The 17,075-nt window shown below is 35.5% G+C and overlaps 3 protein-coding genes across 18 annotated transcripts in view; 1 reads left to right on the top strand and 2 right to left on the bottom strand.

The window, feature by feature from the left end:
- LOC105177447 (probable metal-nicotianamine transporter YSL6) overlaps positions 1-2,408 on the bottom strand; it is a 4,377-nt gene extending 1,969 nt beyond the window's left edge. For both annotated transcript variants that reach the window (XM_011100614.2, XM_011100613.2), the window contains exons 1-5: positions 1,879-2,408; positions 1,400-1,572; positions 1,109-1,206; positions 760-897; positions 439-628 (exon numbers count right to left, since the gene is read on the bottom strand). In XM_011100614.2, coding sequence (XP_011098916.1) covers positions 439-628; positions 760-897; positions 1,109-1,206; positions 1,400-1,572; positions 1,879-2,257 — 978 coding nt within the window. In that variant the 5' untranslated portion in view covers positions 2,258-2,408. The remainder of the gene's footprint in view (positions 1-438; positions 629-759; positions 898-1,108; positions 1,207-1,399; positions 1,573-1,878) is intronic.
- On the bottom strand, positions 2,686-15,621 carry LOC105177444 (ABC transporter I family member 11, chloroplastic). 14 transcript variants are annotated; one of them, XR_002288333.1, is made up of 12 exons: positions 15,436-15,619; positions 15,226-15,301; positions 14,526-14,605; positions 13,281-13,332; positions 13,060-13,193; positions 12,629-12,743; positions 12,389-12,475; positions 12,054-12,102; positions 11,191-11,275; positions 9,395-9,519; positions 5,670-5,806; positions 4,045-5,133 (listed from the first exon to the last, which is right to left on the bottom strand). XR_002288333.1 is itself a non-coding variant. In XM_020699048.1 (11 exons), the coding sequence occupies exons 1-10, from the start codon at positions 15,528-15,530 to the stop codon at positions 9,441-9,443; spliced, it is 852 nt and encodes a 283-aa protein (XP_020554707.1). In that variant the 5' UTR covers positions 15,531-15,619; the 3' UTR covers positions 4,046-5,133; positions 9,395-9,440. The 14 variants fall into 14 exon arrangements, 8 of the variants coding, with proteins under 8 accessions (XP_020554704.1, XP_020554707.1, XP_020554705.1 ...); XR_002288335.1 differs by having other exon boundaries at positions 5,075-5,133; positions 5,665-5,806; XR_002288334.1 differs by lacking the exons at positions 4,045-5,133; positions 5,670-5,806 and adding exons at positions 7,365-7,495; positions 8,418-8,491.
- Positions 5,806-9,071, top strand: LOC105177516 (protein LAZY 1-like). 2 transcript variants are annotated; one of them, XM_020699044.1, is made up of 5 exons: positions 5,806-6,419; positions 6,493-6,559; positions 6,800-7,530; positions 8,429-8,681; positions 8,835-9,071. In XM_020699044.1, the coding sequence occupies exons 1-5, from the start codon at positions 6,414-6,416 to the stop codon at positions 8,858-8,860; spliced, it is 1,083 nt and encodes a 360-aa protein (XP_020554703.1). In that variant the 5' UTR covers positions 5,806-6,413; the 3' UTR covers positions 8,861-9,071. The 2 variants fall into 2 exon arrangements, with proteins under 2 accessions (XP_020554703.1, XP_020554702.1); XM_020699043.1 differs by having other exon boundaries at positions 5,806-6,559.

Here is a 17,075-nt window from a genome sequence, read left to right as displayed (position 1 = left end):
AGCTAAAACATTGTCCAAAAATTGTCGCAGCGGAAAAACAAGAAAGAGAGGAGGATACACCAAACCTCAATTTACTAGTTTAGGGGTAAGAAAAAAATATTAGACACTGGAATGAATACCAAATAAATAGCAGCGTACTACTGAAATGAAATTATAAGAATATGATGATCGAGTTATGCCAGAATTGAACTCTTAAGAAGAAGAAGCAGCAGCCTAGTGGCAAGGACGTAGTATCTGCTCAAATCCAGTCCACCAGGCATCACCCATTTTCTTCCTCCGTTGTTTCTTTCTTTTCCAGTTTTAATAGATATAGATGATATAGGCTAGTATATGTAGTGGATAGAAAAAGACTTACATTTAAAGGTCAGACCTTAGTTCAGGGGGCAGAAAATGAAAAGAAATAACATTCTGTTTGCAGCTAAAAAAAATTTCCACTACCTTATATCCATAGAGACCTTTGAAATCGTTGCTGCCAAGATCAGCTGGATACCAGTCACCTGCCCGCTGCGAAATGAATGGCCAAAGGAAACCCCATGATATGATAGCTCCAAGAAGAACTGAACAGTTGACTATATGAGGGCAAATTAGACCACATCCAACATAAGTTGGACTAAAGTCAAAATAGAACCTGCATGAAATCAATGTTTAAGATCCATGACCCTAAGATACACGAGATCATCTATAATAACCTTACATGTGCAAATTGTTGAATGAACTAGATAAGGATGCTGAGAACATAATAAAATAACAGGAGTTTACGTATTCTTGAACAGCGTCAACCCAAGGCTGGGGAAATTGTCAAATCCACATGAATCGCCAATACCACTAAAGAACCATTTAAAGCAGCTCCAGCAGAAACTTATGCTTAAATATTTTCCAAGACAAGAAACCTGCTTTCTGCAAAAACACATAATTAAAAAAAAAGCCTGATCAGAAACAACACTTCTACGCTCAATCATTAAGTTACAGAATCTAGGAGAACGTGGCAGTTGCCCACTTGCACCAACATTGTTTATCAACAAGGGCAAACATTAGGTGCAGAATATTTTTGAGTATCGACGAATAAAAGCTAAATACAAACAAATCCAGGATGAAGTAGGCCTTGTACCTGGCAAGTTCTGCTCCAGTGTTTGTATGGAAACTATTAATCAACATAGCCGTGGCAGTTCCACTTGGGTAGGTCAGCTTATATTCCAAGACCATAACCTAAACTCCCACAAAAATAAAAATTTTGTGGGCGATAATATTTATACTCCAACAAGTACAATGTAATTCTATTGATTGTGTCTAAGTAACTTGATAGGCATCTTACACAAAGTAACCACCCTCATTAAAAGTCAAGTTTTGGGTTTTTTTATCTACTCATTATTGAGTAAGCTAAATTGTATAGATAGTTTACCTTCCGAAGAGGAACAAGGCTAAAAAGCCCCAGAAAACTAACAACGAATATAAAGCCCATCATCCACAATAATCCAGGGTTCTTAACATCCTCTGCCCGATTACCAGGATAATCTTCACCAATCAGTTTATAAGTTTTCTCGTCCATAGACAGCAAGTAAGATCCGAATCCCCCTGTCAACATAACATAGAACTACTGCTACATATCAATAGATACAACATAAAATCAAAATCTAATCATTTTATTACTAGAATAATCCACCGAAACTTCGAAAAATCTAGCTACACGATAAATTTGGAATAACTGTATGTTGTTCAGGCGTATTGCTCAACTATATTTTGGAAACTCTAACAAAATAATTCATACTAGCACTTAGAAAAGAGATAGTTAATTCCACTGATGAATAACTCAAGGAGTTTTTCTTTTTTCCATGAAGTTAGTAATAAGTAAAATTCTGAATGATTGTGAAAAGAAATTACCACTGAAGGCGAGACCATAGCAAGCCACAACGCAAGTCTGAATAACGGTGTTCTCTTGGCGGGTAAAAGGTTGAACCGAAATTCCTAATTTGGACAAAAATCCGGTCCATGATTTGACGAAGAAGAACCCCAGCAGACCAGCGGCGACGTTGAGAGAAGGAATGATCCCTACCGTCAGATTGAGCTTGTGGGTGATTATACAGAAAAGCGTCCCCAATATAGCGCTGACCACCAGCCCTCTGATCGTAATCTGGTCCTTCCATTCAGGAATTCTTTCCATTTCTTGATCATCGGCTGCCCTAATTTTGTCGACCGCAGCTTCATCATGGAGTAGCAGCGGTTCCGATATCTCCACGGCCGCTGCCTGTTCTGTTCCCATTGCAGAACAAAACCAGAATTCTTACCTCGGATCCCCCGAGTAAGGAAGTTAGAGATGGAGAAAGGGAGTTTTGTGTTGGGAAACTTTGGAGCAGAAGATAATATGACAGGATGTGATCTTGGTTTTGTGTTTGATTGATGGGGGTGATGTTGACCTCTCTCCTGTTTTTATTGCTCCAATTACTACGATTCTAATTAAAATCGTAAGTTCAAGTTTAGTTTGAACTTTGGATAGAAACAAAAAGGCTTAAGTATTTGGAAATAATTGGCTCCAGAAAATCACCATATATGATTTTGTGAAGATATACATATATATATAGATAACTCAAATTAGTTAATAAGAAATTGTAATTTGGAACCGAAATTTGCTAAAAACTATTACATGACAATATATGTATCTTTGGAGTGATTAGAGGATTGGTAAACTTGTTGAAACCGCAGGGGCAGGCATATAAAAAACATATTGGGAAAGTGGAAGTCAGATACATATTGAAGATGGGTGACGTGTTAGATGGGGCCGCCTCAGCCGTGCAATTGCAGTATTGTAATCGAGCATCGGTTTGCGGTTATGTTCATCGAGTGGCGTACCAGAAGATATTTTGGAACCATTTATCTTTTCTAGATGGAGATTCTTAACTATGGGCAGCCATACATACCTCATTTGTATTGGGAGTAGTAGCTACAGTTTAGGCATTGGTATGAGTGAAGTAAGTCCCAAAATTAACAAATCCATGTATGCATGCAGGATGACAAACTGTGGGAATCATCATCCATCAGTCCAACAAACCCCACTTCATGCTGCCATAATTAGTTCAAACCCATTGACCATTGGATCCAATCATGTAAGGTCCATCCATGGCGCCACACAACATAGTCAATCGAGAGCCATTTGGACCTACGTACTAGTATTGGCAATGCCCAGTGGGCCTTCAATGTACCGACAGCTTTTCGGCTTGGATATAACATGCGAAGCCTGTGAGGAAGCAGTTTTAAGACTCAGCCCAATGCCCTTTAGCCAGACCCATTAGTTGGGCCAAGATCAACATGAGTCTTCTAGTCTCTATCTACGCTGACATTGATAACACGTTCAATTTCTTGATTTTGCGTGCGTAAAAGAAAGGAGAGAGTCTTAGGACAAAATCGTGATTAGTGGATAATTTTCACTTGAAGAAATATTAAACAAATAAATTACAAGTATGGCAAACGTGCAACACACAGACTAGACCTAGTTATGAATAATAGCAAAGAAAAACATAGCATGATCTATGATAATTTGTTCAATGAGCTAATAACATTAGGCTGATTATAATAAATTGTCCAATAAGCCTACACACTAACCTAAGCAAGTACTAGCATTTCAACTACTTAAGAGGGGTTGCGCGTCTGTCTGTCGACTTAGAAAAAGATAATTGGCATCGTCATCACATAATATAATAGAAAAACTCCATACTAGCACCACATGGGAACCACTGGGCAGTTATATCTACAGTGAGGTTTTCTGAATGACTCGAGAATCCATAGCTATTTGATCAACTTGTGGATGCTTGTGTTTGTATGCATTTGTAGCTCACCCATAGCGTGTACTCTTTAAGAGTCTCGTCCAACAAAAAAGGCAACCTTGCCTGTTTTATAGCCTTTTGTTGCTTAGCTTAAAATGAGGATCCTCTAAACAGCTTTAAGGCCCCACGCCCTCAAGAATTTTGATTGATCTGGCAAATATTTGTCTCACCAGTTCCACAACTTCAATTGTAGACCTATGGCATGATCACTTGACCCAAAAATGGCGAGCAGCACGTCAATATTTTTTCTTATCACATATCACAAACATTAGCAAGTTGTTGCACCACATCACATGCAACCTATACACTTGCACACTGCTACTTTCTTGATTGCTCTAAATATTTTACACTTGTACCGAATGAACAGGAAGATCCAGGATTTGCACAAGGGGATGCATAATGGCTAGTAGGAAAAACAATGTGCAGGAATTGCGGTGGGGGTCCAGAAGTGGCCGAAAGAAAAAAGTTCATACCAATCCACATTAATACGTAAATTAATGTTAGTAAATTGTCATGCTGCGATAGGACTAAACCAAGCGCATCACTCTCACTCTCACACACAGTATTAGGTCATATCTTTTACTACATCTGAAAGCAAGATATGACTAAGCAACTCCTAAGCAGCAATTAACATTTGTAAGAGAGTGTACATGATGAGGTGTCAAGTATGGTCAAGCATAAAAGTCCAAATGCATCTGTATGCATCGCTGGGATGGAAAATGACAAGATCATTGCATTCAGCAGCTTCAGTAATTGCCATATAATTGGTGTATCATTGATAAATACACAACACAAGTTGCAAAATCATATGGCAAGCACAAATAAATCAATAGAACAAGACAACGGAGAATCAAATGAATTCAAATACAAATACTGGAAAGAAAAATACTACTGTATTTCATCAGAGTAGATTAAATCATGTAGTTTGAGAACCTTAACTGCAAATGAGTCACATACTCACTGAAATCCATGTAAACAGAGATATATGCCCAATCCATCTCAAAAGAAATTCATATGATATTATAATTAAAAGGACATCCAATAAATCTTCATACATATTGGAAGCAGACAAGCCAAGACCAACAAGTATATGTACCTCTCTAGATTGGAGCATGGGCTACGGCGCTACGCGTTTTCACTGTTATCAGCCAAAAAATAGTTTTTGGTGCAACACAAGTTTACATCCACACAGTCGCGCAGTGTAACAACTCTTCATGTGCACTTCAGCATGAAATGCCAAGTTGACTTACCAAATAAACAAGACTTTCCAGCACAGTCGTGCGGCCAACAGTTTCTGAATTGTTTCTTTTCTGCTCCCCTGCATAAAAAATGTTTCCTAGTTCATAAAATCCAAAAATTATGAGACTATACATATAGTTTTTATGCAAAGGTGATGAATTATTGTTCTGTTTTGACATATGAAACATCTAAAAATGGTTTTATTTATAGTCCTGGTTAAGTAGAATACTTCTGGATTTCCAAAAACCCTAACCAGAAACCTAATTTCACATTACATTCGCCATTCCCATAAACAGATTGCATACCAATTATTACCATGACATACATATCAACCTCAGGTGTTTGCATATGATGATTGTCAAACAAAGACACAAACAAAGACATATAAAGCACAAGAGGCTGACCCGTATGAAGATAAAAGACAGAATTCTCTGTGGAGCCATCACATAATATATTGATGTTTTCAAACTTCTCATGCAAATTATACGGAAGAGCACAAAGTTTGTTGGAAAATTAACAGCATGATGCTCTACATTTGCTCACTTTATGAAGGAAAGAACAAAAGATCTAGATATAAGGGCTCGAAATTGTAGTTCAATAAATATCATACAACACCTATGGCCATGTTGGATTATGAGGCTGGAGGCCCTGTGTACAACGCATCTGTCAAGAATCAATTATCTTTTCATCCGAAAGTGTCGTATGAATCTAATGATCCTGTGTAGCCCTACCAATTACGGTATACGGTATACCTGCAAAACTCATTGGAAAAACTCTCAGCTGCAAGCAATGCCCCATGGCAAATCCCATCATAACATGGCCAATAGCCATTACCATCACGCACATCGTGTAACATCCTTGAGTTACATAACATATGCATGTGATAGCAATCACAATCAGTTGCAAGATTAACATGATAACGAGACATATTCAGATGTGGTGACTGTTGGTTAAGTACACATCATTAGGCACAACGTCACAAATCAAAGAAATCACATAAGTTGTCCATCCCACTGCACCACATCAGGCGTATATGCATTAAGTATATATGCATCACCAACATGTGGGTCTCAAGCCCACCGCTCAACCAAAACAATGTCAACAGAGGTTGTCCAGCCATAGTCTTGTAGCGTTCTCAATGTTGTTTTCAACACTTTCTTAGATCCTTCTAGGTACCCCAGGCTTTCCATTTCTGAACAACATGATGAAAAGGTACTTCAACCAGTCCCTCAAACCATAGCACTTTAAGTATCACCATTTAAGACTGTTTCCTCCACTCAACATCCAGTTACATCCTTTTAATACTGAACCATCTTTTATGATATAATCATCTCTGAGCCAGCTTTTACAAGTTTCAAGATGAAGGTCAGTCCAAAGTCCTGTGGGAATAATAAGAAGCTATATGATGCATATTTCTAACTTTTGTCTTTGTATGCAGTTCCTTGGTTGGATGCACCGTAAGTTGATGCAGAACAGCACTGAGCCAATGAAGAATTCCAAAACAGGTAACTCCTCAAGGGACATCATGTATCTGTCTTTTGATCACATCTACAAAAAATCGGTCGTTTGTCTAAGTGCCTAGTTTCTCCCTTAGAATTGATTTGTCAAAAGCTAGCCAAACATAATCCAGAAGTTTCAGCAAAATACATATTTGGTTTCTTAAACATAAGAAATATTAGATTCATGAAGAGAATGCACAAAGTTAATTGTCGCTAACGAGATTATCATTTCTCTTCTAATTCCAGGAGCCCATTCTGCATGTTTATCAGTGCAGACATTGTTTGACGATCAAAATTACCATGTAGAGCCTACCAGCAATTTGCCACACTCAAACATAAATTCCCCAAAATCTTCACACAGATTTAAAGCCAACATGGTAGAAGTGCTCTTCCAAGAAGAATCATTTGAGCCTTTTGACTTTCTTGCAATTGGCACCTTCGGCAGGGAACTACTTAATACAGACCCCCCAACACCAACACTTCCAATGCCCAATGAAGCATTGACTGATCAACAAGAGATAACAGAATATGATCTCCAGCTAATAAATTATGAGTTAGAGAAGTTCCTTGAGGCTGAAGAGAAAGAGATTGCCAATGACATATCCGGGAGGGATAGTGAAGCAAGCATTATAACCCTCAGCAGTAAGCCAATTATGGGAGCACATCCTGAAGGCCACATGTATATGGCAGCTTGTCCTCTACAGAATTATCTCTTCGCCACTTGCATTGAACTGGCTGAGACAAATAAAGAAGTGAAGAAAGAAAAGACATCCCTTGAAGAGCTCTTTAAGAGGAACAATATAGTCCATGATGATCCTATAGGGAAATGTGAAGGAGCAGAACAACCTAGGAAAAGAAATGCAGCTCGGTTCCTGAAAAAGGTGTTGAAGAAGTTCCATTCCTCATCAAGCAGCTCAACAGTTTCTTTTAAGAATGATGCTGCTGTATCCATTTCAATTAAAAAAAAGCTCTCCAAGGTCAGTTTTCTCTTTAACTATTTGGCTAAGATAAGTACAATTTTGTAGTAGTTTCATATTTTTGCATAGAAAAGAATTTGTACTTCTAATTTTGCTTTTCAGTTTTTGTTTCAGATATTACAATGACGAAATGAAGAAATATCCATCAACTTCCATAATCTTAGTCCTTTACCATTTAAAACAAGATAGTAGGGGTTCGTAACATAATACTTTTATAGGGCAATAAGTACATGTTAAACTCAAATCATTGCTTCAGAAGACCTCTCAATACCTTTTGAGTGAGTCTAAGTTGAGTTTGTTTCTTCCATTTAACATGTAATCACACATAATTACAAATGGTTGCCATAAAATCTCACTAATAAACATTTTTCACGTTTCCACAAGAAGTCGTCTGTCAGAACTTCAGTTGACAATCATGTACACTGTCAGCTTCATCATTAATCACATAAAATGACCATTGTAGAGTGAAGGGGAAAATTGAGAGAGAAAATGAATATTTTTACTAGCAAAATAATGTTCGCAAGGTTTGTATTTCTAGCTGAAGTTTATTGATACTTGAAAGCATTCTAAAATTTAAAAGCAGCAGTTATATTAAGCTATAGATATATGTTCTGGCAGTAATTTTTTTTTTTTTTTTCATCCTATGCATTCAAATTACAGTGGACAATGTTCTGGCTCTCTTTAAAATCTCCAAAAGGTTGTCTAAAATATATGCTTTATTAAGTTTCCAACATAAGCAGATTTAAATTGGCTTAAATTTAAATGAACTTTATGACATAGTCTAAACATGTCCCCTCATACTTCCTTAGGTAAGAAAAAATGCGTACAGAATTAGAAATAAGTGAAATGGCTACTGTAACAGTAGTTTAATTTTGCAACTTCCTTACGTGATGGACAGGCTCTAAAAATGTTCCAGAAGAAGGTTCACCCAGAAGAGATGACTGAGAAACAGATTGCTAAGCTGCAAAAGGGTTATAAGAAAGATTTTTCGGATGAGGATGGCCGTCAGATAGGACACAATGAAAATAAGATGGTTCATCAGGCAGCCAGCAAGAAGAGTGAAAAGAACATAATGAAACTATGTTCAAATAGTACATGCAAAGATGCTTCAACAACCACTGGAGGGCATTGGATTAAGACGGATTCTGATTGTAAGTTTTTTTTTTTTTTTTTTTATTCTGATTGTAAGTTGAAATTTGATATATATACATGATTACCAGTTGAAGAATCATTCAATACTTTTAGGGTACACTTGTCTAACTCTTTTTCTCTTTTATCTTTCTTTTGTTGGGGATCAACTATAGACTTGGTCTTGGAGCTGCAGGGGTAGCACCAGTAAAAGCAAACACGAGCAGCCTCATCCTGTTCGAGTTTCAAGTTGGAGTCTGCTTAAGTATGTATGCTCATGACTTTTATTAAATAGCAAAGTGTGAACTAAACAGGCTACACAAATAAAATAGGAGTGTATCCTATCCTGTGTGGTTTCAAGTGAAGGAATACAGTGGATTATAATGCAGTATTGAGTCATTTACGAGTGAAATTCAGTAGTGGAAAGTCAGTACAATGTCAAGTGTTAAAGCTTCTTCCGTTGAATGCATTATGTACTCGTGTTAAGGTTATTATATTGCATGCTTAACAGAATATAGTTTTTGTCACCAATGCTATACCCAGTAGTTCTTAATTATCCACTTTGAAGGCTTTAAACAGATTTCATTAAATAAGAGACAATCATCAAGCAAAACTGTATGAACGCCTCTTTCCTTCAGAAGCTGTATATACTTCAATACACATCCAACTTTTCCGTGTTTACTTAAATATGCCTGGAACTGAGTAAGGGGTTGAATTAGAAGCTTAACAGCCATACCTAAATATCAGAATCATTAGCTTATTAGGTAGCAAGAAATATGCAATCAAACAGGCAGGCATTCACTCTTCAATACTCCATCCATTTCCATCCTCCAAGATTGGTCTACCAGAGGCGCCAACTCCCTGAAGACGCATAAAAGCTCGATTCATTAACGGATCCAACAGTCTATGCATAAGCAGAACAATGTACAACAAGCAAGTGATCATTTCAGTGCCATTACTTCTTTGCCTAGTGATGGACAATTCATTTACTGGCTTACTTACACATACAATGAGCTAAAACGAGGCACTTAAATTATTTACTTAAGAACATGTTGATTTTCAGCATACAGCAGAAAAGATGCACCCATTAATTGATCCAGACAATGCATACTATCTTTCAAAATCCGACAGAAGTTTTAGGAGAAAAAGGAGTTTCATCAGTTTTAGGAGGTGACCCAACTTTTATTAAGGAACAGAACTCTTAAATCTGAGGAAAATGAGTTTTACTTCCTCGGAGCCACTAAAATTTCCTCAACAATGGAAATGGAAATCACTATGTATGACCAATTATTGCTAACAACAAATATGCACAATAAAAATAAAGAAACTAAAAGTTCTTGCAGAATATTGCCTGTAATTCGCAAGTTGCTGGTTATCCCCTTGTTAACTTTATTGCTGAGCAGAGGCAAGGACATAGAATCTCATAGTTGACAAATATTGAGCTTCAGGATGTCTTCTAAGCATCCAAATTCAATTTTCTAGTACGTCTATACTGATGCAAATAATTAAGCACTTCAACAATTATGACATTTAAGTCTGACAGATTTTTTTGAATCTTACAAAAGATGGAAAATGCGTAATGAGTAAAGGTGTAAGGAGTTTAAGCGAATTATCTAACCTTTTTGAAAAGGCTTAGATAGTTCTTAGGGAAAAAGAAAAAATAACAGATAAATGCATGCTGCAATGCGCGGCAAGATCTTGATACCTCAAATAATTAAACCTTGCAACTCATGTTCAATAAAAAGTTGACCATTGTTGTTGCTTTTATGCGTACTGATAACTTGCTGCCCAAGTCTACCTCCCAAAAAGCAAGCCATACGCAATTCAACCTACCAACCTCTACGCGGGGGGATCCCTTATCCCTGTGGAGTACTGATCTACTTTAAAAATGAATTATTATTCCTCGTACTTATTATCTTTCGGATTCAATTAAGTCAGTAAATGTAATGGAGAATGAGCGGTATTCAGCAAGCCCCATTGACCTCTCTTCTTTCCATCCCCCTGTGAGAAGGTAGAGAGCAAAACCAACCCAGTAAAGAGAGATAGAGTTGATTAAAGCAATACAGATCGATTCGATAGGAGCTAAAACGGAAAGGAAGATTTCATTAATACATATGTCGCACATACTGGTTGAGCACATAGAGATTGAGCATAGCGAGCTGAAGGCCTAATTGCTCCTATTCGATCGTTTACTAAAGAGAAATTCCCCGCAATGTGCACGTGTGGGTATTCCACACAAGATAATAACCATGCTTAATGACACCATTCATTGACAAATGGGTTAGAAGACATGAAACACTTCCAAAAGATTCATGAATAGTGTTACAAAATTCTCAAATCAGGTGTTTACTAGATATTAGATAATCATAGTGTAGCATAAGCATGTTATCTGAGTTATCCCAAATATGGAACAGCATGAAATACTACCTAAAGATTGGTACCATGCTTCCCAATATGTTGAAAAGAGACTATTTTCCTGCAGAAAGAAGGAATAATGCAGTAACCAGTTAACCTAGGCAGCTATGAACTTACTTAAGGTCATGGCTGACAACAAGCAACGTCAGCTTGTTCTTCAAGTCTTTCAACAACTTAACAACATCTGCACGGGCCTTCCAATCTATAACCAACAAAATTTTCAGTATATTGGAAATGGGAACTCAATAGACCAAAAGTTAGTGGTTGCCAAAAGGATCCAATGTAAACTTAATAGGCGCAAGTAGTATGATCCTGAAGACTACTTTAGGAGATAAAATTCACGCCTATAGAAGTGCTAAGAATTTCATTGTAAAAGGAAATGCAAAAGGAGAAGCAACTAGGAACAACGAATAGAACCATCTGGAGAAATGGCAAATTATACCTAAAAGTAATTAAATAGATTCTATGGTTCTAATATTTTACTTAAAAGTACGAAAAAGCTAATATTTGTAGTCACAGTGGAAACTTCACTATCTTGAAAAATATCCAAACAAAAGAGTTTATGAATTCAGAAATAAATATCCACATGCTAGCTCAGCTAATAAGTTAACAGAAAATACTCCTGTCCCAAATTCAGTCCTGCTTTCTTCTAGGAACATCCCAAACTAAGACTTTGTTTTCTAAAACGGAAATATATTTTTCTCAAAAATTAGCTGTAACTTAAAGCGATGGTGCGATATTTCTAACACTATGAACCTGTAATATGGGCACAGAGAAAGTACAATTTCTAACATATCACTATATGCTTTAATGACCAAAATGAGCTCATATTCAAGAGCATGAAAAAGTCGCTGTCAGCGGGTTTTTCTGCTACAACAAGTAATCCCGCAGGTGTAAAGTGATTACATTATCAAAACTGGCCTAAAGTTCAGAGCATAGTATGATGAAAGGAGGGAGGGATAAATAAAATACTGTCATACCTAGACCAGCAAGAGGCTCATCCAATATCAACAGCTCTGGCATTTGCACCTGAGAAGTGCATGAACCTTAAAGACAAATCACTAATGACATATACATTTATCTAGCATACATGATTCATGAAATTACAACGATGGGCCTAGAGAACACAATACTCTGCTCCATAATGGCAGGACCAAGATACATGGCTTATTCCATTTTCTGTGATGCAATATAATACATGTATATTATTGGATCTTGCACTTGGGCAATGAAACAAGAACATAAAGGGATGGACCACTTTTTTCTAGTAATACAGGCAGGCATTCAGTACCATAAAGAAAAGAATGAATCTTACTAACTGAATTGCTAGGGCAAGCCGGCGTTTGTATCCACCACTTAGAGATTGGGGATCTTTGTCCAAAGAGATTCCATTTAGACCAACCTATTAGTTTTTACATGCATGAAAAAGATTGGTCAGAGTTATGCACGAACTTCTCTTATGTGAACAATACAAAAAAAGGAAATGAAGATGATGGTGATATGATGGATGAAAAATGATCCTAATTGTGCTTTTCACTCTAGTTAAAACTGATACCGAAGTCATAGCTTTTTGGAGTCTTGAAGCAAGTAGCTCTCTCAATTGCAGGCCACCTCTTTGTCTTGGCCACCCAAATATTATTTCATCAAGAACATTGTCTGCAACAAAGTACCTAGACCAACTTAATCATCTTAGACACCTTATCGGCGATACAAAGGTAATAAAACTATGTGAATATGATGCAATACAAGATGAAAATCTAAGGACTAGAAGACAAATGTATGAGTATGATATGACAGATTACCACCATATCACAAACAGCTCACCTTTAGAGATAGGGCAGGAGTACTCAAGACTTTGAATATCATATAAAAATTCTCAAGTCAATGTACATTTAAAAATACAATTAATATTTTGCACATCAGAGACCTCAGAGCAGCAGTACTTTAAGAAATGCGCAAACTGTTAATTGTATGTCATGTTAATACCTTTCAGGAAACTGGAAAACAATACCCACTCTTCTTGGGTGCAAAAATTCTGGAGACTGATTTGGATAACCATCATCAGTATATCTTTGGATGTAGATGGAGCCTGATGTTGGTTTACTTAATCCTGCAATCAGCTGTTCGGCAACAGTCAACATGTGAGAAGAATGAAATGATATCACAGGGCTCGATCAAAAGCAGAGATTCTGAATTAAGAGATGAACCTGCAAAAGAGTTGTTTTCCCGCTTCCACTTCGTCCGAAGATGAGCCCAAAGCTACAGGTATGCATGATAAGAAAATATTTAATCCAACTTTAGAGTTCTGTGTCAACTTCTAGGTACAAAACTTAGCCAGAACAGCTAGGACAAGTGATGCATTATCATCACTGCACCTCAATTCAATTTGAGAGGCAAAAACATTAATTAGTATACTCCACATGGCCAACCCAGAGAGGAACTGTAGGCATGGGATTGATATAGTGCGTAGACAAGTCTTGTTTTCATTTTCAAGTTATCTCCAGGATGAGTCAAAACATACCCAATGTTTGCGATCATACAGAAACACCTTATCTGGGTGTTTTTAACTGTTTTAGCATAAATACATACATATATATACACACGTATATATAAATATATATATATAAAAGACATTATTTGACAATGAATAGTAATTTTTGTCTTCCAAAACACAACATTAGACATACAATACTTATTTTAAATTATCTCCAAAAGCAAATCCAAAACATACATACTATCTCTAATACATACTTATTTATCTTTGTTTTTCTCTCTCTATCTCCAAAAAAAACAACAAAACAATCAAAAAATTATTATAGGATCATGATCGGATCCGCATATGTTTGGTAATTCACCTTACGAATCCAAACACTATGCGTGTGTTTTCAATTTTGTATAGGTTTTCACGTGAAAATGAAAATACGTCTGGATTAGTTAATGAATTGTGTTTTATGTTGTTAGTGGTGTCAAATCAATATAATTTGTTATTCGATCACAATAATATTTTATTTTTTATTGTTAGTGGTGTTAAATCAAATACATTTTTATTTAAATAAAAATTGATAGTTATATTTTTTCTTGATTTATAATTGTCAGTGATACCATATCAAAGCATTAAGACAAGAATATATTATTAGCTTATGTAGTGATTGAAACAAACTTATACGCATGCAAATATATTAGAGTAATGATTGGGAATTGGGATGAGGAAAATAGTAAACCATTTCCAGTGAGAATTGGTGTAAATAAATATGTTTTCACTTTCTTTACTATTTCAAAAACTAAAAATTGAAAATGAAATGAAACCAAACAAGCATCATAGAAGTTTTTGACTACGTTCTGTCCTAAGTTTTCCGGTATGGTTCAGCATTCCACACATGCATGAGCATCACAGAGCCTCAAACAGATAATATTAGGTTCCAAGCTCATATGTCTTTTATGGGAAAAATTACCTTTTTTCTTGAAGGGAGAAACTAATTCCATTCAAAAGATTAATCTCGGTTCCTGGAGGTCGGTAGCTGACGTCCTTTATCTGTATGCAAGAGAGAACAAGAGACAGAGAGATAGGAGATGTGAATATAATCTCTGAACAAAAGTAAGCAGAGGCCTCAAGATATTAGATAAGTGAAGACGGTGGAAATCTGAAAAATACAAGCTACTGAAACAAAATAGAGTAGATAAAGACTTGTACAGCTAGCACCAGCATTGAACAATTTGAATCAGCAAAGAATTTCAGGTGAATGAAGAGTAGTAGTCCCAGCCAGAACTTTAACCAGATGGTACACAATTGGAATAATAAAGTTACTCAGGAAAGTCCAACACTAGGTGCAGGAGGTGGATACAATCAAATTTATGTGATAAACGAAAAAGCTTCATGAACTGCAATCAACTCTATTCATAGCTTACTAGAACATAAGATATTATGGAACCAAAAACATGTTTCAGTGTATGAAATTGAAACTGGGAAAATTCGTAGCCTTGGCATTTCCTATCCAATTCTAAGTTCCAAACACAGAGTAACCTGAAATATGCCTAATAGCAACATGCTGTAGAAGTTAAAACCGAAATTACATTTGCAAATTACGTTAGGGAAAACGAGCTCAGCGCGTCTAGAAACAATAAGAGCATAGCGGAGTGGAAGTCCGGACTTACTTCAAAGCATGAATAATCACATGATATTCTGCACACCCGAAAGGTTTTCGAATTCAAGCTGCCATCAGAACCAATTCTAGCAGTCAATAAATCAAGTAATTAAAAAGGCGCGTGTAGTCTCGGTACAATCAGTTAATGCAGCACATCAAAGTAATCTTCCAGTCAAGAAATCGAGATAATATTACATAGACAGCAAAATAACGCATAAACCTGAAGGGAGATGGAGAGCGGAAGATAGTGGACGATCTGTAAATCGATGACTTGGAACCAAATAGAGTCGATGATGGAATCTGTACGCTCGTCATTTGAGGTGCGTGGAAATGTGAACGGCGTCTGGAGTGGTGGATGATTTACCTGCTTCTGCTGGTTGTTTTTGTCTCCTCTGGCAAAAGGTCTATATTTTATCTCTGGTAAACCCGCAAATTATCCTAAGAAAAGAAAAAGCAGCAACTTATTTTTTTTGTAATTTTTAAAATGCAGCAATTTAATTTTCTGTATTTTTTTAAAATAAAGTATTTTAACTCCTTACATAAAGAAGTTTAAAAAATATATGAAGATAAATTATTGTTTTTTTATTATAAGGGGATAATTTGCTTATTTACAATATAGATAATTATACTAAGCCCTTTTATTTTCATTATTTATTGTATTTTTTGGAGCTCTCAAGTAAGTTCTAAAATATCTCTCTGTAAAATTTGAATAATTACATTTACATTTGCTACTTTTTGGCACTATTTTTGCCTTTTGTATAATTAACAAAATCACTTCTTACACTTAAAAATAGAAATAATTTGTGCAATAATGTAAATATTTTGAGAATTATATGTATAATGTTTTAAAAAGTATGAATTATTTGTATAAATTGACTTCTTTTTTTATTTTCAGTTATTTGTGTGATTATATAAAAGATGGGTTGATAAATGTACTTATCCTTTATAAAAATAATATTTTAATTGTTACATTAAATTTCAAAGTTAAATGCAGTAATTGAAAAATAATTAAATACGATTAATAGTTTGAATGAAATCATAAAATAAGAATACCAATATATACATGAGTTGAGTTTGAATTTTATAAATCTTCATTACCGATAAATTAAGTATGTTACATTTTATATTTATATTTTATAAAATTTAGCTAAATAGGTCTAATCACATTAACTCACTATATTTGTTTGATTTGATCCTATATCATATTAACTCACTAATTCATTTAAATTTTATTTTTTTAAATAATTAATAATGAATATTTCTAATAAATCCGAAAAGCCCCATCGACGACTTATGAGTTCTGAATTCGGAGGCGGACTATGAAAAACACATACATTAAGTTGTGCATTTATTTCGACTTGAATGGGAGAGGGAGCAGAGCTAACTGAGTTGAGATTCAGCAGTAGGGCGGCCAGTTGGTTTACTTTTTTTTTTTTTAGATTTTAGTTCAGTAGGAGGCGGCAAAATTACATTTTTTGTCTCATTATATTACATTATTTTTACTTTTGATCCCTACTTTATAGATTGACGCTTCTAATTTCAAAATTTTGGCACTATTAGTCCTGGGCCGTTAAATATTAAGGGAAAGGGTACGTGTTGGGTAGTCTATGATTGTTGGCTTAATTAATAAATATCTTAAAAAAATCTTTGTACTTTATAAATAGGCTAAACTCCTCCAGTATTTAAAAAAAATATATATATATTTTGGACTTAATTTGACTAAAATACTTTCTTGATTTTATAAAATCACCCTCCTTTATTTTTCTTAATTTTGAGATTTTTTTTATTGTTTTTTTGTTTTTCGTTCCTAAAAAAATAAATAATATTTCTGCTTCAATATATCGTTAAAATATTATAAAA

Source organism: Sesamum indicum, linkage group LG15 (genome assembly GCF_000512975.1).
Source record: "Sesamum indicum cultivar Zhongzhi No. 13 linkage group LG15, S_indicum_v1.0, whole genome shotgun sequence".
In the NCBI taxonomy this organism is placed as follows: domain Eukaryota; kingdom Viridiplantae; phylum Streptophyta; class Magnoliopsida; order Lamiales; family Pedaliaceae; genus Sesamum; species Sesamum indicum.
This window is presented reverse-complemented; position numbering and strand designations above follow the sequence as displayed.